This window comes from Octodon degus, unplaced genomic scaffold (assembly GCF_000260255.1).
Source record: "Octodon degus isolate 3935 unplaced genomic scaffold, OctDeg1.0 scaffold00083, whole genome shotgun sequence".
NCBI lineage: Eukaryota > Metazoa > Chordata > Mammalia > Rodentia > Octodontidae > Octodon > Octodon degus.
This window is the reverse complement of record NW_004524659.1, coordinates 5,857,370-5,877,338: the sequence shown is the minus strand read 5'-3', so window position 1 is coordinate 5,877,338 and position 19,969 is coordinate 5,857,370. Positions and strand designations below refer to the sequence as shown.

The following is a 19,969-nucleotide window of genomic DNA, read 5'->3' as shown; positions in this document are numbered from 1 at the left end:
TTTTCTCTCCATGTGACTCCCCAGGCTCACTTTACATCATCGAACACATTCCTCTGTGGCCCCATAATCTTCTTGATCAGAAAATTTGGAGCACAACTGAGTTACATGTGATAAACAACATTTTAAACTAGTAGTTTAGGGGTTGGGGAAATGGCTTGGTAGAATAAGCACTTGCCTGGCAAGCATAAGGGCCTGAGTTCAAAACCCCAGTTCCACCAAAAAATAAATAAATAAATAAATAAATAAATAAACTAGTAGTTTATTTTACTAGGAACTGCACCCACTTTGCACTGAGCTATATTTTATCAGCCTCTTTTATTTTTTGAAACAGTTTTGCTAAGTTGCCAGGATAGGCCTGAACTTGTTTTTTGTTTTTTTGTGGAACCAGGGATTGAACTCAGGCCCTTGCGCTTGCCAGGGAAGCGCTTATTCCACTGAACCATCTCCCCAGCCCTTAACCTAGTAGTTTGTTTTTATTTTTTGGCAGTGCTGGGGTTGTACCCTAGGGCTAGGAGTAGGCAAAGCAAGTGTTCTACCACTGGGCTACATAACCAGCCCTAAGGTTGTATTTGAAAGAAGTTAAAGTGAAGGCAGAAAATTTGTGATTACATTTTAAAATAAAGACAGGGATCAGTATAAACAGGTCTCTGCAGAGCCCTGTCATAATCTAAGGCAAACAAGAAATTCATCATGGAAGGTTTTGGATTAATTTTGATATTGAAAAATTACATTGCATTACTGTCTTACTCTTTTCTCGTTGCTGGGACAAGTACCCGACACTCAAAATGAAGGAAGGAAAGGTTTATTTAGCTCACAGTTACTGGAGGTTTCAGTCCATACTCAGCTGGGTCCAACGCAGAGCAGCACATAGCAGAGAGCAACCTCTCATGGCGGTGGCAAAGAGCAAGAGTGCAAGGGAGGGGTAGCAGCAGCTCAAACAGCTAGCTTCTCTCCCTCCTTACATTGTAATGCAAAGTACCTGCCCCAGGGTAGGGGAAGTACTCACACCTATGGGTACTTCCCAGTATTTACCCACCTATGGGTAATCCCAGCAGTACTAAAACCCATAATCCCAGCCTTGGATCACACGTAATCCCAGTGGATCATGAGTTAACACAAACTCTAGAAGTCCTCACCCCATGACTGCATGAGGCTTTGGGGGAACAACTAGACACAAACCATAACAATTACTATGTATCTTCTTTATTGAATTCACATTATGTGCACCTCACTTTCTGTAGCCAAGGGCTGGCTCTGATCAAGTGGTCAAGGGAAATTGTTTTTCCATTTTATTCTTTAAATTGTCGAACAAAAATATATGTATGCTATATAACAGGAAATTTTGATTTATTTTTACTTTATTTTTCGTGGAACTTGAATCTGGGGCCTCATGCGTGCTGGACAAGTGGTATACCACTGAGCTGCAGCCTCTGCCCTTCAGGAGAATTTTTTTTTTTTTTTTTTTTTTTTTTTTTTTTTTTGTGGCCAGCTCGGTCCACTCTGAGGGCGGGGCTGGTATAGCATGTAGTGCTGGGGATTGAACTGTGGTTCCTGGGATTGCCTAAGCTTGTCTAAGCAGGCAGTTTAGACCGCTGAGCTATCTTGCTGGTCCAGGAGGGATTTTTAGTATAATTAGTGCTCAGCAAGCCAGCTCCCACACTTGACTGACAGACAGCCTCTGAAGCCGGCCTGTTCATGACTGTGGCTCAGCTCGGCCACTGTCCTGCTCTGTGAGCTCAGACACGTTGCTCTGTGCCAGTTGTCTTGAGTATAAAATGGAGAGAGGACCAGAACCCACCTCCCAGAGCTGTTGTAGAAACTGAGTCCCCACATGCAAAGCTCAGTTGTGCCTTGTGTGCTGGAGACTTGGAGGTGTCAGCTGCTGGGATGTGTACTGTGTAGTCTGCGAGATAGGACAAGATGGGTGAACTCTTGGAAGCGCAGTGTCCCGAGTGCTGTTGAGACACAAACGAGGCAGAGTTCATGCAGTCCTAGACGGCTGCTAGAGGTGGTAACATTGGAGTTTGGCTTTTCCCTTTTGTGATACTGAGGATTACACCCAGGGCTTTTGCCTTGAGCTGTCTGTCTGTCTGTCTGTCTGTCTGTCTAAATTTTGAGACAGGGTCTTGTTTACTAAGTTCCTTAGGGTTGGCTTGAACATGGAGTCCTCCTGCTTGGGCGTCCTAAGGGCCTGCAATGACAGGTGTGTGCCATCATGCCTGGCGAGTTCGGCTTTTATAGCTGAACGTGGAGTGTAGCAGCAGCTGCTGAGCATTGGAGAGGAGGCCCAGGGTGTGGGCTAGTGGCCTGAGGAAGGTGGGAAGATGCACTTGGGGGGGGGTGTGGTGAAGTAGGGGTGAGGCTTCATCCAAGTATGGGGAGGCTGCCAGAGGTGTGCAGGCCTGGCAGCAGCAGGCCCGGGGCTGTGCTAGGAGTCCCAGCAGAGGATAACTAGGAGGAGGTTGGGGATGTTGGGGGGGTACACCCAGGGCCAAGTCAGGAGCCCCTGGCGTGCAGTTGGCCCAGAGGGGCTGGATTGCCTGGGCCGGGTCCGGTCACCCTGGGTGGCTAGTGGAACCCCAGAGGGGAGGAGCCCGGTGAGGTGGCTCCGTGTCTGGGGATCTGACTGTGGCATTTGTTGCAGTGAAGCGAGGTGCAGATGAGGACCACCAGGAGCAGTGCCTATCCCAGCTCTACGACCACATGCCAGAGGGGCTAACGCCCCTGGCCACTCTGAAGAACGATCAGCAGCGCCAGCAGCTAGGTGCGCCCCAGCCCCACACCTGGAACGGAAGCCCCATGCACTGCCCCCAGCATGGTCCCCGGGGTGAGGCGGGGCGGGGGGCAGGGCATCCCACAGCATCATGGTGAGGCGCAGTCCCTTGGCTCAGAGGGCTCCCTGAGCTGGCTCTCAGAGGTGCCCGGGCTCCTCACCATGAAGGCAGGGCTGTGACCTGCTCCCAGCACTGCAGTGGTCCATGTGTAGAAGGATGGACGTGGTATCGGCTTTCTTATGGTTCACCGAGAACAAGTAAAGGCGGTAATGCCTTACCCTGTGCTGTATGTCCATGTGAATCCCTTACCACTGAGTACTGTCTCCCTTTAGCACCCAACCTCACCCTGCCAGCCCAGCCCTGGTGCGGCGCCCCTGGACTCTGTGCCCTTGTCTCTCCTTCTCCCTCCCAACTGACCAGCAAACTCCATCAGTCCTACCTAGAGAACATAGTCTTAAACCTGATCACTTCTTGAATCCCTTCCAGATTTCAGTCTTTTTTTTTTTGCAGAACTGGGGATTGAACTCAGGCCCTTGTGCTTACCAGGCAAACACTTATTCTACTGAGCCTTTTTTTTTTTTTTTTTTTTTGGTACTGGAAATTGAACTCAGGACCTTGCACTTGTCAGGCAGGTGCTGTGCCACTGAGCTATATCCCTGGCCCAGGGGATCCCCATCTTACCATGGAGGAAACACGCTCGAGGCCTGGAGCAGTCAGGCAGCCTGCCCTGCTCAAGGCTGGTCCCCCTGCTTCTTTCTGCTGCTCTGTAGCCTGTTTGTTTCAGTCCGGCACTCGCACCCTGACGGGCCCTGGGTTAGGAGTGAGCAGGCCTTTATCCCAAGCACAAGGTCAGGCATGATCTGGCCCTGCTCCTCTCTGACTTCATTCCCTATCTTTCTCTCCCTCCTGCCATACCTACCCTGTTCCTGGTGGCCTTGAAAACCTATGGATGCTTTGATGCCCCAGGGCCTTTGCATGTGCTGTACCCTGTTTCAGACATGCTTTTCTATTAGACATCTTTATGGCTGTTCTTTCATTTCCTTCAGGAATCTGCTCAGTTGTCCTATCCCATTAAAAAAAAAAAAGAGCCAGGGAGATAGCTCAGTGGCATAAGTACCTGCCTGCCAAGCTCAAGGTCCTGAGTTTGATCCTCAGTACTGGAAAAAAAAGAGTGTGTGTGTGTGTGTGTGTGTGTGTGTGTGTGTGTATATATAGTCAAAGACATATATATAAGGTCAAAGACATTTTTTATTAAAGAACTCTTCCTTGTCTATCATCTTGGAATAGCTTCCATACCCAGCCTCTCTCATCACAGCTGCTGACTCTGCTTTATTTTTTCTGTATAGCCTTGTCATCACATGATCCAGTACATATTTCTATTTGCTGTTATTTATCCTGTCTTCATCCACTAACATGTAACTCCATGAACTGGGGTGCAGCTTTTTGGTCATAACTTCGCTGTCATACTCCCAACATTCTGTGAATGTTTAGTAGTCACAAGTGAGCGTGCCTCTCGGAGTACCCTCGGCTGTCCTAGCAGATCCTTGGGAAGGACGTGCCCACCTTCTCGGGCTGGCCCTCGGGCCCTGTGGCAGGCACTCCCTGATGTGCCACCTCTCTGCTCTCCTCCTGCAGGAAAGTGCCACCTGCACAGAGCGATCACCTACCACGAGGAATCGCTGAGGGAGGCCAGCCTGTGCAAGAAGCTGCGCGGCATCCAGGTGCTGCAGGAGGTGCTGTCGGCCGCGCACCAGCGCACGCGACTCAAGTACACTGAGCACCAGGAGGACGATGACCTTCTGAACCTGACTGATGCGCCCAATATTGTCTGTGAGTGGCCATACCCAGGCCCCTCGTGGAGGCCGGCCCGCAGTGCGCACTGCGCCTGCCCATCCTGGGACTGCACGGGAGGGATCGAACGTCTCCCCTGCCCCTGCCTTTCTGTCTCCAGATCCCAAGGGCCGGGCTTCTGCATGGGCTCTGGCCTGTGGTGTCTTTGCAGCCCTTGCACCTCTCCTGCCTCTCTCCTGCCTCTCTCCTGGCTCTCTCCTGGCCCCCTCTGCTCCTCTCCTCCTGCCCCTTGCCACTCTTCCCTGAGTGTCAGGCACCTGCCGACCCACTCTATGAGCCCTTGTTCTCTGTCCCCTAGGCTGACTGTACCTCCTACCTGGTCCTACCATCCTGGCATTTTCTACCCATCTGGTCTGCTCTCCCTGGTTTGCCTTCTGTAGGCCCCTTTCCATAAGGTCTCAGGACCTGCTTTGGGGCTCAGCTATTGCTGAGGCCTGGAGTCACCAGGAGACCCCAGAGACTCATCTTTCTCCTCACATGCTCCGAGGCTCCACACCACACACATTGCAGCTGCCTCCTAGGAAGCCTTGCTGTGCTGTCTTCTGCTTCCTGCTGGCTAGATGCCCTCCAGCTGGCCTGCGGGGCTTTGCTGCTGGCCCCGCCTCTGTCTTCTATCATTACCACCATCTCTCAGCCTGTCCAGGGTCTGGGCGCCCTGGTGGTTCAGGAGTGCTGAACTGGGCCGTTGTTGCTGCCCTTGGGTCTTGGTGGTGACTTCTGCTGCTAGGGCTCAAGTGCAAGGGCCTCCTGCAAGCAGTGGCTGTCTACCAAGGGAGGGCTAAGATCGGGATCCCCTTTGTCTCTTACCCCTGAGGACCTAGAGGAAAACCCAGCTTGGGCCCCCCTTATCCCACTGCACACTCACAAAACGGATCACTCCTGACACCAGGCGAGGGGTGATTGTCCCACACCAAGCACGGAGGAGTTCCACAGCTGACACTGGCGGGTGCTCTCTCTAGTTCAGTACCCATACTGAGAGGTGGCATCACATCCCCCAGGCTGAGGGTCCAGTTTTCAGGACTCCCTACTGGCTAAGGATCCATCCCAGGGCTTCCTTACAAGGCCAGGCCTCTCCCACTGAGCTACACCTCTGTTTGAAGGCACTGTGGTAGCAGATGGGAAGTTGAGCACAGCACTGTTATTGTGGGTTTGTAGAGGCCCAGGGCCCCTGGGGGACAGAACTGGTGTGACCTGCCGTGGTGATGTCCGCCCTCCTTCTTTTCGTATTGTTTCTGAGTAATTAGCCTGCTCTGGAATCCTTTGTTCAAATCCTCTGTCTCAGGCCCTAAGAGGGTATGGCTTATGGACAGTACCCTAGTGGAAAGCACAGTGATGCCAGCCAGGGGATGAGCAGGACCCCATCTTTTGTACCACTGTTCTAACCAGGGCGAGTGTCATGTGGCCAGGAGGAAGTGTGCTTTGTGTTTTATTTGGAGAGAAGGCTGAAGACCTGCATTTAAATGTATTTTGTTATTTTTTAATTTTTTTGTATTTTAGGGAAGGGTCTACAGGGTGTTCAGGGCCTCAGTACTAGGTTGGACTATAGTGATCCGCCTGTTTACAGCCTCCCAAGAGCTTATAGGCATGCGCCACCACACCCAGTCTCAATTGCTGCCTCAGTGTGCTGGGGGCAGGGCTGCACTGCAGGCCTGGGGATTGAACCTCCGGCCTCTGTGCCTGCTTGTAGGCACTTTAATCTGCTGAGCTACTTGGCCAGTCCTAAGACCTGCATTTTAAAGAATCACTTTCTATTACAGAAACATTAATCTTTTCATCTTTACTCTTCTTCTCCAGCAAAAACTGAACAAGAGGCTGAAATGATACTGCCCCAGTTCTCCAAAGTGACAGTAACGGACTTCTTCCAGAAGCTGGTATGTTGAGTACCTATTTCATAAGTGACCTAAGCGGAACAGTTTTTCTGCTTTCTAAGTCTGTCACAGAGCACCATAGACTGAGTGGCTTTTGCACAACAGAAATTTTAGCCTCCATTTTCTCAGCTGAGAGGTCCCAGGTAAAGTCACCACAGATTCATGTCTGGTGAGTGCCTGCTTTGTGGCTCGCAGATGGTGCCTTCCTACTGTGTCCTCATGAGGAGAAGCCGAGTGGCTCCGCTGAGGCCACTTACATGACCATGAGCCATGTTAATGAGGGCTCCACTTCTTGACCTGCTCGCTCCCTAAAGGCCCGATCCTAACGATTGTGTTGGTGTCAGCACAGAATTTGGAAGAGACAGACTTTCAGACCACAGCGTATTTTAAAAAGCTCTGTAGTTATATACTTTGGATTTTTTTTTTTTTTTTATGTTAAAAGTTTTAGTTAGGGTTTGGTTTTGTTGTTTTGGGGCCAGGGTCTCAATGTGTATTTTCAGCTGGCCTTGAACTCAGAATCCTCCTGCCTCATCCTCTTGAGTGTCAGAGTGACTTGTATCACCGCACCTGGCTTAAGATAATTTAATTGAGATAGTTTCTAGGAAGTAATATTAAAAATCCTGGATATGCTGGAGAAAGTGGCAGTTAGTATTCTCGTGTGATGTGCTAACACCTGTTGCTCCAGATAGTGTCTGTAGCCTCTCAGCGAGGCCACAGGAGGTCCTCAGGCCAACAGGCAGCATTCCCCATCTGCTTCAGAACCTTGCACAGGTCCTGGCAGCTCTAGCTCTTCAGGAGACTGAGGCAGGAGGATCCCTTGAGCTGACTGCCTTGAGACCAGATTGCACAACATAACATAATCAGAGAGTCTGATTTAGCCTCCAAATGCTCAACCTAATGATGCTGTCTTCCAAAGGGCCCCCTGTCGGTGTTTTCGGCTAACAAGAGGTGGACGCCTCCCCGAAGTGTCCACTTCACCGCGGAGGAAGGGGACCTGGGGTTCACCTTGCGGGGCAATGCCCCTGTTCAGGTCCACTTTCTGGATCCTTCCTGTTCTGCTTCGGTAAGCCTGCCTTTCTCCAGCTGGGGGGACACATAAAAGTGAATGGCCCAGACACCTGCGTAGGCAGTGGGGTTCAGGGCTCACCTGTGTCAAAAGCCTGACTTTTGATGCCAAAAGGTGCTTCTGGGTGCTCCATGGCCAAAGAGGGAAGAATGAAAGTCTCTCCTCTACTGAGGCCAACTTAGGCTCACCTCTACTGGGAACTGACTCAGGGAATTAAATGTATGAAACACTGACCTTTATTTAATATTTTCATAGCTGGCAGGAGCCAAAGAAGGAGATTATATTGTTTCCATTCGAGCCGTGGATTGTAAGTGGCTGACAGTGAGCGAGGTTATGAAGTTGCTCAAGAGCTTCGGTGGGGAGGAGATTGAGATGAAGGTCGTGAGCCTCTTGGATTCCACGTCCTCAATGGTGAGTGCAGAGGCTGCTGGCAGTGAAGGTGGGGTGGGGTGGGGCTGCGGTGGGCTCCACCCAGAGGCCTCAAGTAGCCTCCCACCATCCACCCATACAAAGTGGCATGCATGGCTCTGCTCTCCTAGAGTCCTCCCTGGGATGTGCTCACCCGGGGCGAAAGGATCATTTGAAAACTTCTAAAAATTTTAATCTTGTAGGTAAAATAATCAGTGGGTTTGTTTTTCTGATTAAATTCTCTACAGTTATAGAAAACGTTCAGAGGGTACAGCAAGGGTTAAGATAGCAGGCGAAAGTCCCCTCCGTATCTCAAAGGCAGCATTAACCATTTCCTGAGAGACCTTTGGGAATTATTTGATGCTTCTTCAAGTTTGTGTTAAGTCCTTTAGCTTTTCTAGTGGAAAGGATCATGCCTGAGATTCTCCTGCCCATTGCTACCACGTTGTCGTATCTCACCTGGCCCTGCATAACAACATTCATTCATTCAGCAAATACTGATAGTCAGCTGTGTGCCTTTGTTTTAGTGTTTTTGTTACTCCAGTGAATTAAGGGAGGCTGCTTATGAAAACAGAGGCTAAGTGGGGCTTGGTGGCACACGTCTGTTATGCTGGCCCTTGGGGGGCTGAGGCAGGAAGATGGCTGTGAGTTTGAGGCCAGCCTGCGTTATACATCGAGATCCTGTCTCAAACCTCCCCCACCCCAGAAAATAAAAAAAGAAAAAGTTTACTTGGCTCAGTTTTGGAGGCTGAAAGTCCAGGGTCAGGCAGCTCTGTTGACTTGGCCTCTAGTCAAGGCCTAGTGGCAGATGGAAGCTGCGTGGGGTCACATGCAGAAGGAGAGATCACGTCGCGCAGTAGGAGGTCTCAGCATTCTGCGAGGCTGATCCAGGAGGGCCACAACTTTGGAGTCTAGCCTGGGCACCTTAGACCCTGTCTCAAAATGAAAAGATAGAAAGGAGTTGGGTTGTAACTCAGCGTGAAGGTGCTGGGTTCAGGACCCAGTAGTGAAAACATAAAACAAATAAAAAACCCAAACTGGCAGTCAGAGCCGCCTGGGTCTCTCACCCTAGGGGATCCCCCCAGGGGACCCCCAGGCGGCCTCCAACGGGGCCCCATGTCTTAAACGTTTCCCTTCCAGCAGGGCCACTCTGAGCACCAAGCTTCACAGCTTATGGTCCTTTGGGGGCTAAACCACATCCACCCACAGCACCCGTGCCGGTGGGAGGCATTGAAGCTTCAGCTCCAGGTAGACAGAAGGTCCGTGTCCCCAGGGAGCCGGAACTAAGCAAGTCCGAGGCTGTGATTTAGATAAGTGCTATAGGAGAAGAAAGCACGCAGTGGGGGCACAGGTCTGGGCTGGAGACGGCTGGAACCAGCCTGAGTGCTGAGAAGGCCAGGGCCCTGCTGCAGGGCGGGGCTGCTCCTGCCAGCACAGAAGGCCTCACTCCAGGTCCTCCTAAGATTTATATTATGATTATACTCAAGCACTGCAGATGTGCGGTGGATGGTAAACGTTTACATTTTCAAAATGTATTACATGAAACAACATGTTGCCATCCATCCCCCTCAAAACACTCCTCTTTACTTTGAACACACTTACTTTACGGTTATGGCCCCTTTCTAAGCAGTTCTGCGCGTCCTCTTTTGTGAGCATCTCGGTGCTGTGTGGCTGCTTTGATGTCCCGAAATGATTTAAAATGCTTACGTTTCGTGGTCCTTTTGACTTTGGGGAAAAGCTGAAAGTCACATGGCACCAGATCTCTTGAATGAGGTGGACGGGGGCAGTAAACACTGAGCGAACGGAATAGTCTCAATGTTAGGTCAGCCTTAGAGGCAGGTGACTTAGAAAGCACTTTCCTTAGATGCCTTCATGAGGCTTACATACATAATGCTTCAAAGATAATAGTGTATATAGAGTTTCAGTTGAGGAAGCTTTTAAAAGTTCTTGAGATGGATGGTGATGATAGAGAACGGTGTGGACATATTTACTGGAACTGAACTGCACATTTAATTAAAGTGGTAAGCCACCATAGTGTTTTATCTTTCTTTTTTTTTTTTTTTTTTTCGGAACCGGGGATTGAACTCAGGCCCTTGTGCTTGCCAGGGAAGCGCTTATTCCACTGAGCCATCTCCCCAGCCCCACCATAGTGTTTTAAAGGGGGAAAAAGTTAAAAGCAGTATCTTCATGGATTCTGTATTGTCTTTAGAGAGAATGAAGTTGATCTGTACCTATTAACAGAGATTGAAATCTTAAGTTTTGCTAAATGAAGAAGAAAGCCAAGTGTAGAAAATGTGTGCTGTATGCTCCTTTTGTTGATGTAGAGTGTCTGATGAAAGAAATGTCAGAGCAACCATTGTCAAAAATTTTTAGGGTAACTTGGTGCCTGCCTGAAAAATGTATTGTTTTAGACTCTCAATTTCAAAAAGGTTCCACAGAATTAGTCTGCGCTTAGCTTACTCATGTTTATATGTAATGGTCCTACAGGGAGCTTTTATTTAGCAAATGTCTGCATGAGTTTAGATTCCACTCGTCTGTATTATGCATGACATAAATTTCATTATGCTTTTGAAATGCTTGCATGCCTATCAAATAAGTTAAACCATTTAATTTGTTTTGAATTGCTGTGCAACATAATATCCTAAATTCAGGAGAAAAAAAAAAGATGAAAGGTAGCCAGGTGGTGGCACATGCCGTAATCTCAGCATGGGAGTCTGAGGCAGAAGGATCACAAGTTCAAGCCTAGCCTGGGCAATTCAATAAGAACTGTCTCAAAAATATTTTTTAAAGTGCTGGGTGTGTAGCTCAGTGCAGAGACCCTTAGTTCAGTCCCCAGCACTCCCCACCCCAGACAAATGGTGAAGTCTACTTATGCACATATACAAATGCTCTTCTCTGCACATTATCTCTGAAGTATAACACAGTGATTACCTTAGAGGAAGCCCCCAGAAGCCACAGTGAGAGGGAGACCTGCTTTGTGCTGTATTTTCTTTTTCTTTTTTAGGTTATATTGCATTTTATTTCTTTTCTTTTTTCTTTTTTTTTTTTTTTGACATCAGTTATTTTAAAGAAAAAAAATAAAAACAATGGTACAAAATCTCAAAACAAGATTTTAGGAGAGTAACAATGGTTAGTACATTGTGTATTGTTACTGCCAAAGTAGTTTTTCATATCACAAGATATAGGCAAGAAATAATAAATAAACAACATAGGTACAAACCTCTTTTTTTTTAAAGTCAACAGAAAATGGAAATATACTTTTTAAAGTTTCTAATACTAGGAGAAGATATCATACAATGTCTTTTAAATAAATTGTAAGTCAAAGATACAGTGTAAATCTTAGAACAAAAATTAAGATTAAGCAATATTCAGAAAATTAAATGTTTCAAAACAATTGAACTAAGAAAAAGTTTTCCTGATAGCAAAGAAGTACTAGAGTAAAACATAAGATAAATACTGGAATGGCAAGAAAATGACCAGCACTTCTAACAGTTTGAGGATAGGATATCGCACAAAGTTCTAGTGTGTTGTGGACATGCATAATGACCGTGACAGTTACTGGTGGCTAGGCGTCACTTGTGGAAGTGAGCTACAGCTATTTCTTTGAAATCCACCCTGTAGACTCAGGTGGAATCATGACCCATAGGGTGGAAGAGAAGTCTATTTGTAGCGTGTGCTGGTAAAAATATTCTGCTGCTTAACACAAAGGAATAACTGAAAGACTACTATTGTATGTACTGTATTTTCATTTGCTGACCATTGCTAGGCATTTCCTGAATACAAGAACCTTAAAAAGTGAGTAGTTGTTCTGAAACCTAAACCACTACTGAGTGTTTTCCTTAGAAATTGTCCTTGGTGAATTGGGCATGGTGGTGCATACCTGTAATCCCAGCACCCGGCAGGCTGACGCAGAAATGCCAAGAGTTTGAGGTCAGCAAGACCCTGTCTCAAGAAAAGAGTTGTCCTTGCTTTTAGGAGCCTAATTCTATATAAGTATTGGTCACCTGGGAGTTAGAAGGATGTCCTCTTGATTAAGAGGACAATGTAGAGGCAGAATGTGAGTCTCAGACTTCAGCATCACTCGGTGGGCGTCTTGAAGGTATCTAACCTTTGCGCTTCTGCTCTGTGCAGCATAACAAGTGTGCCACGTACTCTGTGGGAATGCAGAAGACGTACTCCATGATCTGCTTAGCCATAGATGACGATGATAAGACTGATAAAACCAAGAAAATCTCGAAAAAGCTTTCGTTTTTGAGTTGGGGCACCAATAAGAACCGCCGGAAGTCCGCCAGCACCATGTGCCTCCCGGCAGTGGGGGTGACAAGGCCTCACGTCAAGAAGAAGCTCCCCACTCCTTTCAGCCTGCTCGGCTCCGACAGCTCTCTGTACTGAGCGGGGAGCAGAGATGGCCGCTTCAGGGTTCACCAGGCCTTAACGTTTGTGCCATAATGAGGAGCCTCTAGATATTTTCAAATCCCATTTTCTCACACGTATGTGATGTGCTTTTATGAAAGTAACAAGAAACTTCTTGAAGTTGGGGGAAAACACACTTATTTGAGGAGTGTCTTGATTTTGCTGCAAGTTATTTATTCTATAAAGTATTGTACGTAGTATTGAAAGATGTCTGTTTTTAATGGTTAGTGACCACTTTTAAGTACTCCGAGTTCAACTGTGGTTACCTATGTTAGCACTGTTTGTTACCTGTTTAGGTTTGGGTAATAACCTCTCCTTAACCTAGAATTGGGATGACCCTTGAGTTAGGGCAGACCAGAGGACCATAATGATAGAATGAGATCTGTGTTCCTAAAAACTGTTCCTCATGGAATTCACAAACTTAAAATAGGATTTTGGCCATTCTTTCTGCGTAATAGGAATGCTATTTCCAAGTAAAGTCTAGTGCCAAATTTGTCTTGATTTTGTTTTTGTTGTTCTTTTTTTAAGTTTTGGCAGTGCTAAAAAAAAGGTACTACCAAAACATGAAAATGCAAAGGAGCAGCTTTTCCTCCAGTTGGATGCCATGTACAAGTTGCTAACACAGCGGCAGTGTTAGTTGGAGATGCTGTCTACAGGGTAGATAATATACTGTTTGATACTCAAAACATTTTCATTTTGTTTAAAGTAGAAAGCACATAACTATTTTAAGAGTCTTGGGTAAAAAGGTAGCTTTACATTTTGTACGGTGAAGATGTAAATGATTCAAGTTTAAAGCTCTATTTGATTTCTCAAAATGAACATTCTTTCTTACCAGTTTGATTTCTTTGGCTGTAAGTTGGATGACACCATGGCTCTGATAAGATTCGTGGTTGACATAGAAAAAGTGACATAGCTTTAAAATATAGCATTGAAATCTAATTTTGAGAAATTAACAATAATTTTATATTGTGTAATGACACAGGAAGCAACCAGTTTTGGGAAACTATCTACCGCTTACAGGGCCTCGTTTGTATAAATATTTAAATAAACACACTTGTCTGACTTTTTTTTTTGCCTCTGTGTCACTTTAATTCCATCTTTCAAATGTTTCACCCTAATACACAAAATGTTTTTGATTTTAAGCATTAAAATAAACAAGCTCTTAAAGTTAGTATTTTATTTATTTTTTATTTTATTTATTTCCCATAATTTTATTGATAAACAAATAGCAATGAAATAGTTGCAAATCAAATCGGTAGGACAGTTTCAATAATTAACACACTGCATACATTCTTCCTAGTGGTTAATTGCTGTACAGTATTTTTTTAAAATATGGCATTGTTAGTGTATTTTTTTCCATAGTCCATAGTTTGATTTTTTATTTTAAATTAAGTTTATGGGTGCAATTTAGATACACATAATGATCACATTCATCATCAGGAATTTGTACCTGTACACGATAGATGTTTCTGGATTTTGTTTTCCCCATTCCCCTCTCAGCCTTTTTCCCCTCCTTACTTTCGTGTGTTTTTTTCTTTTTTGTAACGTATTTAGGACAGGGTCTACAGGGTCTCACTACACAGATCAGACTTGTAGTGATTCTCCTGTTTTAAGCCTCCCAAGCCCTGCCCACCATGCCACCATGCCCAGTCTCAATCGCTGTCTCAGCATGCCTCTAGGGAGTGGGGTCAGCACCGCACACTGGGGATTGAACCCTGATTATGACACTGCCTAAGCAGGTGCTTCAGTCCACTGAGCTATCTGGCTGGCCCCTAGTGTATTGTTTTCAATGGGCAGTTGTACCCTCTGATCCCCAGCCCCTGGTTTCCACACTGGCCACAGCACCCTCAAATGTTTTCTGGTGTATCTTATTATTGGTCCCCACATACACAAACATCTTCTTTGTCATGCCAATTTTTCATCTTTACAAGGGGAATTTCAGATCCTAGGCTGTGTTCAGGAGACTGCTCAGTAGTTATAGACTGTGTGTCTGTCCCTTCCCTCCAAAAAAACAGGAAGGCAGGAATGAAGGTACAAAGGGACTGTTGAACATTTGTTTATTTACCTTGGCAGCAGCAGCCCTCAGAACACAGCATATGCAGGCCAGACCTGAAGAGCAATAGCCTCGCCACCAGGAACGAGGGCCTTAGGGTGCACAGTGCTTCCTTGTAGATTATTTCCTTTAGGTGGTTGTGTCCAGCACCTGAACTTTACAATACCTTCCCATGGCAGGTGCTGGTTAAGGTCACTCATCAAAATCTACTTAAGGGGCCTGGGAGACGGCTCAGTGGAATAAGCGCTTCCCTAGCAAGTGCAAGGGCCTGAGTTCAATCCCCAGTTCTGCCAAAAATAAATAAAAATCTACCTGAACTTGATTTTTAAACTGGATCCAGCAAAGGAAGGGCTTTTTCATCTTAGGCAGAACAAGGGAAGTGTCACCTGTGCCACTAACTTACATGCCCAAAGCTACAGAGCAAATTAGTACTGTGCAGTATCCATTAAGCCTCTCCTTGTGTTTCCCAAGTTGCTGTGAAAGGAAATTTTTTCTTGGTTTTTAAAGATGAACACCAGATCTTATAGTCGGTGATTTAAATGAAAAAATGTCACAGATGCAAGGCCAGCAGTCACCTGGACTGAGTGAAGAAGGCATGGATTTGCTGTGCTGCTGCCTGTCCAACAACTGGCTCAAGTTCCTGGATGGAAGCATTACTCAGTTGCTGGATACTTGGAAACTTCTGGAGGAGAAGAAGAGCTTTCACTTTCCCAACTCCTGGGATCTGCTGCACAGTTCGGAGAAGAAATGGCTCAGAGAGGGCAGCCCTTCTCTTCCTGAGGAAAGGGTTCTTACTAGGCTCTTTGGTTTGCTCTTGAACCTGAATGGGAAATGAAAAAGCACATAAGCGCCCCCTGGAGGACTGGCAGTTTTCTTAAAATTTAGCTTTCCATTGGATTGGGCTTGACTTGGGAGCTCAACTGTTTTCATATGCCATGAATATAAATCCTTAGGCATCAGCAAAATAACTGAATGTGTAAACATTATTACAGATGCCTTTAATACCCCACAAAATACTTCCTCTTGTTTCAAACACATAGTCATTCTCACTCTCTGAAGCCGTTCCAGAAGTCCTTATGAGAGAATCTTTACTTGAACTGTCCCAGCTGACTCAATGTCCTAAATCAATTCAAAATGTTAATCTTTCACGGTCATTTTTGAGGAAGCGCTAGATGTCACACGATGCCAGATCCAGTGAATAAGGTGAACAAGGACACCATATTGTTTTACTTGACAGAAGTTGCCATATATGTTTTGAATCAGTTCAAGTTACTGAGGCAGCCATAAAATATACTCAAAAGAGAGGACTTCCTGAACTGCAAACAATAACGGGATATGTCTGAAGCAAGATGGTGTACTTTTAGGGACTGAGAACAATGTGTCTTTTTTTTCCCTTATGATTTTACCATGGCAATGTCTTTCACTATAATCATTTTAACATTTTTAATTTAAACATTCACACCCAGTATCTAAATGAGACCTGCTTCATACAGGACCTGTGGGAAGCTTACCTAACAAAAGAAAACCCCACCCCAGTCTGGCAGTTATACCAAGGCAGATGGCAGCATTATCATAGTAAGTTAGGAATAAGGAAGCAAAGGGTGCAGTGGAGAGGAATCTGTGACCTTCACAGGGCTGCTTGTATTTCTGATTTCATTCTTAAGCTGCACATCAGAGAGGCGATAATCCAGGGTTTCATAGGTGCTAGACAAGGGCTCTACCACTCAGCTGCACTGCCAGCCCTGCCATTTTACCTAAAAGGTCACCAGCATAACTGTGAGATGATGGATGGCAGATTTATCACTACCTGGGACTCTAAAATCAGATTTTCAACTCGTTCACTCGTACACCCGCCTGGAGTAAGTGGTAGGCTCAGCTGGCTTTCTGAACTTAAATTTCTCAAAAACAGTAATCCAACACGGAATAACATAGATTGAAGTCACAGATCGCAACTATAGTTAAGGAAAATGATGCTTCAAAGTGAGTTGAGAATCTGCATGCTGACAGGTCTATGGTGAAGGAGGAATCCATACTTACCAACTGGATGATGAGGCAGGATGCCTCTGTCTGGTTGGCCACTGGAAGCAACACCATCCCAAGATCCAGCACGGTAAACTTCTGAATGGCAGGGAAGTACTGTTGACTCATCTGTGTTTTTTCAACTACTACAATCCCTTGAAGATTACTAGACTTCAAAGAAAAACGGAAACCTTTTAGTAACGGCTTTACTTTCAAAATTAAAAGCCTATTTACGTTATCAGTGGTCTCCACTGTTGGCTTGGGAATGGTATTCCCAAGAGATGGGGGTGGAGAGGATACAAATCAATGTTCACTTTCAGGTTCTTTAATTCACTACTTACGTTTCTAACCCGAACAAGTCTCTTTCTGTAGCCATTTCCTGCCACTAAATCAGCTTCCGTGATATAGAGAATGCACGATCTGCTGGACAGGTAAAAATCTACCATTGTCAGGCCATCTTCAAAGACGAGTTTAATTTTTCCTTAAAATGTAGACAACAAAGTGAGTTCGATATACTTCCGTTAAATGTCAGGTGAGAAGGGGGCTTGATGATGGAAAGCAGCCCAACCCACCGACCTTGCATCTCCTGCGCCAGCTGTGACCCACGCCATTTCTCATTGGCCACGATGTGGCCCAAGGGCACGTGCATGGGGCTCGCGCTGTCAGAGGGGTTCGTGTTCATCGGTGGTCTCGACCTAATGTAGGAAATGCAAGGTAACAATTGAACAGGCTCTACTCTACCTGGCCTCACATTCTTCTCGAAGCGAAGCCGGGCCCCCTTCGGGAAGATTCCAGCTAGAGGGGTCGGTGAAAGACTGAATAATTCATCAGTGGCTGCGTCCTTGTATTTAGGCATCTGCCTGACCCCTGATGCCCCAGCTGGGTCTGCACCCTGGGGCTCATCGGTCCAGTTGTGGGTCTGGACCGAGAGAGCACGGGACCACGCCTCCACCCCAAGTCACCAGGATCCGAGACCCTCACCTGGTCCCGCACCACTTCCGGGTTCCCTTCAATTTTTCATCCTGCCCGCCCTCCACCTCTCACAGCGTCGGATAGGCTGTGACGTATGTGATTGATATCTTATTTGACCAATAAAAGGACAGGCAGCTCAGACGGCTTCCGCACTGGTGGAGATTTGAATGAAAGCCTCTAGTTGCCAAGGGCGACGGGCGTGGAAATAACCTAAGTTCTGATTGGTCGAGAGCGAAACACGGCCAGTGGCGGGCGTGGTTGTGGTGAAGTTCGTTGGGGAGAAAAAGCGTGTGGAGCTCCTCCAGTGGGAGTGGGACCACCTTTAAAGAACTGTGCCAGGCTGTGGAGAGAGCTACTCGTAAAGCCATCCGTCCCACAGCAAGGATGCTGCTGGGCTTTCAGAGAGGCCGCAAGAGCCAGTTCGTAAGTAGAGTCTTCCTTCTTGCTCCTTTCCCCCGCGGGCCGGGAGTTAAGAGGCGAGATTTGGGGGCGCGTTTGCGGCTTGGCCTGGGATGAAGCTAAAGCGGCAGCGCCGGAGGAAGTGGTTTTCAGTTTGAGAAGCTCTGATTTTTAGCCGGTCGTGGTGGTACCTGCTTGTAATTCCATCACTGTGGAGCTTGAGGAAGGAGGCTCCCAAGTTTGAGCTCAGCCTGGACAATTTAGTGAGTGTATGTCTTTAAAGAAATAAATACGCTTACATACATAGCTGAGGATGTAGCTCAGTGTTCCCTGAAACGGAAAAGTATTTCTATAGGGCCAGGAAGCCCTGCCCACTCATCTGTGTTTTTTCAGTTACTACAAACCCTTGAAGATAAGTAGACTTCAAAGAAAAAAGGAGATCATTTGGTTACGAGTCCCCAGTACTGCAAAATAAAATAATGCATGATCTGCTGCCTGGGAAATGGAAGGCAGATCTGACTGCTAAAGTATCAAAGATATGTGCGACGCGGAGGAGGGGTAGTGAGACATGGATTTGGGTCCCTTGCTAGGCCCACGAGGGTGGAGGCAGGCTCCTCCTGCCTCGTACAGACTGGAGGTGTGAGGACCATAGCTAGGAGCTGATTCTAGTAATACAAGTGAGAAATGGCAAACATACTATAGGGGATCCACTCTTTCAAAACAAAGCAGCCCTCACAAAGGCTTTTTTAGAGGATCTGCTGGATGCCAAGCCTTGGGGATTATAAAGTTAGGAAGAAAATCCTAATCCCAGCACTCTGGGAGGCAGAGGCAGGAGGATTGCACATTACCCCAGTTTGGGTAATTTAGCGACTCAGCAGGATCCTGTCTCCAAAAAAAAAGAAGAGGGGAGGCTGCAGATGCAGTATTGGGGAGAAGAAAAAAAGGAAAGAGAAGAACAAGGGATGCTTTTTTTGTTTCTTGAAGAATGGCGAGAAAGAGGCGAGAGCCATGTAAATTGTTAAATTATATGACAAACACAGGTGTCACACAAAGACGTTCACAGAGTAGTGAGATAGGCAGAGATGTCTCTGGAGCAGCGGCTCCAGTGGATAACTTTGTAAGTGGGGGAGGATCTGCAGAACACTCTGAATGAGCAGAGATCGGCTCCTAGCTGACTCCCAAAGGATGCCCCAGGCTATACTTCCTTTCCTGCCCAGCACCTTGTGCCTAGCATAGCCTGCTTAGCCTTTGAAGGGGCCACTTTTAAAGGGTGCTGCTCACTAGGCCGTCAGATCTCCTCAAATTGTATCAAAGCCCTGCAATTGGAAATCCTCCCCACTGTCACCCCCAGCCCAGCATCCTAACCTCTCCCTCCCAGCTAACATTGTAACCAGGAAACTGGGGTGCTTGTTATTTGCAAAGCCTTGCCACCTGTGTCTCCCTCCAGTCCCTTGTTTATGCTGTTGGCTCTTCCTAGAATGCATTTCCATCACATTCCAAAGAGAACAGGAGGTGTCTAAAGAGCCAGTGTAAATATCTCTGTGATTTTCTCCAGAGAAGACATTTGGGGTCCCCTTGCTGGCTCTGAGATTTGAAGGAGCCTTTCCTCTGTGGGCTATGTCTCCTTTGATGGTTCTTTTTTAAATTTAATGGTACTTGGGGTTGAACTGAGGGACCACTAAGCTACTTCTCCAGTCCTTTTTGAAGTTTTAAGGCAAGGTCTTACTACATTTCCCAGGCTGGCTTCAAACTTGTGATCCTCCTGAACTTAGTCTACCTTATAGCAGGGATTGCGGGCATGCACAACCATGCCCAGCTAAATCTATGTTCTTTAATAACATTTTGGGTAGGTTCTTCTTTATACCTCTTTGAAGATGACGACAAGCTTTCTTCATTGCTGTCCTGGTACCCTTCCTCTAAAGGTGTGAGCGAATGGCTGGTGGCCAGAAAATGAAGATAAGGCACATCTTAGAGATTTCAGAGGCTGGGTGTGGTGGCGCAGGCCTGTAACCTCAGCAGTTAGGAGGCCAAGGCAGAAGGATCGCTTTGAGTTGGAGGCCAGCCAGCTGGACTACAAATTAAGTTCAAGGCCATCCTGGCCTGAACAGCAAGATTCTGTCTAAAAACAAACCAAAACAAAACAAAA

The 19,969-nt window shown here is 46.6% G+C and overlaps 2 protein-coding genes across 5 annotated transcripts in view; one reads left to right on the top strand and one right to left on the bottom strand.

Moving 5' to 3' along the window:
• Rhpn2 (rhophilin Rho GTPase binding protein 2) overlaps positions 1–13,453 on the top strand; it is a 61,129-nt gene extending 47,676 nt beyond the window's left edge. Inside the window, exons 10-15 of the mRNA XM_004636694.2 lie at positions 2,645–2,764; positions 4,410–4,604; positions 6,420–6,496; positions 7,410–7,556; positions 7,815–7,970; positions 12,099–13,453. Coding sequence (XP_004636751.1) covers positions 2,645–2,764; positions 4,410–4,604; positions 6,420–6,496; positions 7,410–7,556; positions 7,815–7,970; positions 12,099–12,359 — 956 coding nt within the window. The 3' untranslated portion in view covers positions 12,360–13,453. The remainder of the gene's footprint in view (positions 1–2,644; positions 2,765–4,409; positions 4,605–6,419; positions 6,497–7,409; positions 7,557–7,814; positions 7,971–12,098) is intronic.
• Positions 13,454–14,081: 628 nt separating this feature from the next.
• Faap24 (Fanconi anemia core complex associated protein 24) lies at positions 14,082–17,453 on the bottom strand. Of its 4 annotated transcripts, XM_023721524.1 has the most exons (5): positions 17,434–17,453; positions 17,029–17,147; positions 16,794–16,933; positions 16,471–16,623; positions 14,082–15,253 (listed from the first exon to the last, which is right to left on the bottom strand). In XM_023721524.1, the coding sequence occupies exons 2-5, from the start codon at positions 17,132–17,134 to the stop codon at positions 15,005–15,007; spliced, it is 648 nt and encodes a 215-aa protein (XP_023577292.1). In that variant the 5' UTR covers positions 17,135–17,147; positions 17,434–17,453; the 3' UTR covers positions 14,082–15,004. The 4 variants fall into 4 exon arrangements, with proteins under 4 accessions (XP_023577292.1, XP_004636885.3, XP_023577291.1 ...); XM_004636828.3 differs by lacking the exon at positions 17,434–17,453 and having other exon boundaries at positions 17,029–17,421; XM_023721523.1 differs by lacking the exons at positions 16,471–16,623; positions 17,434–17,453 and having other exon boundaries at positions 17,029–17,421.
• Positions 17,454–19,969: the final 2,516 nt, after the last annotated feature.

What these genes read in the sequence shown, in the direction of transcription:
- Faap24 (XM_004636828.3), bottom strand. Translation starts at nt 17,308, where the DNA reads ATGCCTAAATACAAGGACGCAGCCACTGATGAATTATTCAGTCTTTCA. An exon ending in GACTTGTTCGGGTTAGAAAC is followed by an intron (nt 16,624 to 16,793) that starts GTAAGTAGTGAA and finishes TTTTCTTTGAAG; the next exon opens with TCTAGTAATCTTCAAGGGAT. An exon ending in CCTGCCTCATCATCCAGTTG is followed by an intron (nt 15,254 to 16,470) that starts GTAAGTATGGAT and finishes TTTCCCATTCAG; the next exon opens with GTTCAAGAGCAAACCAAAGA.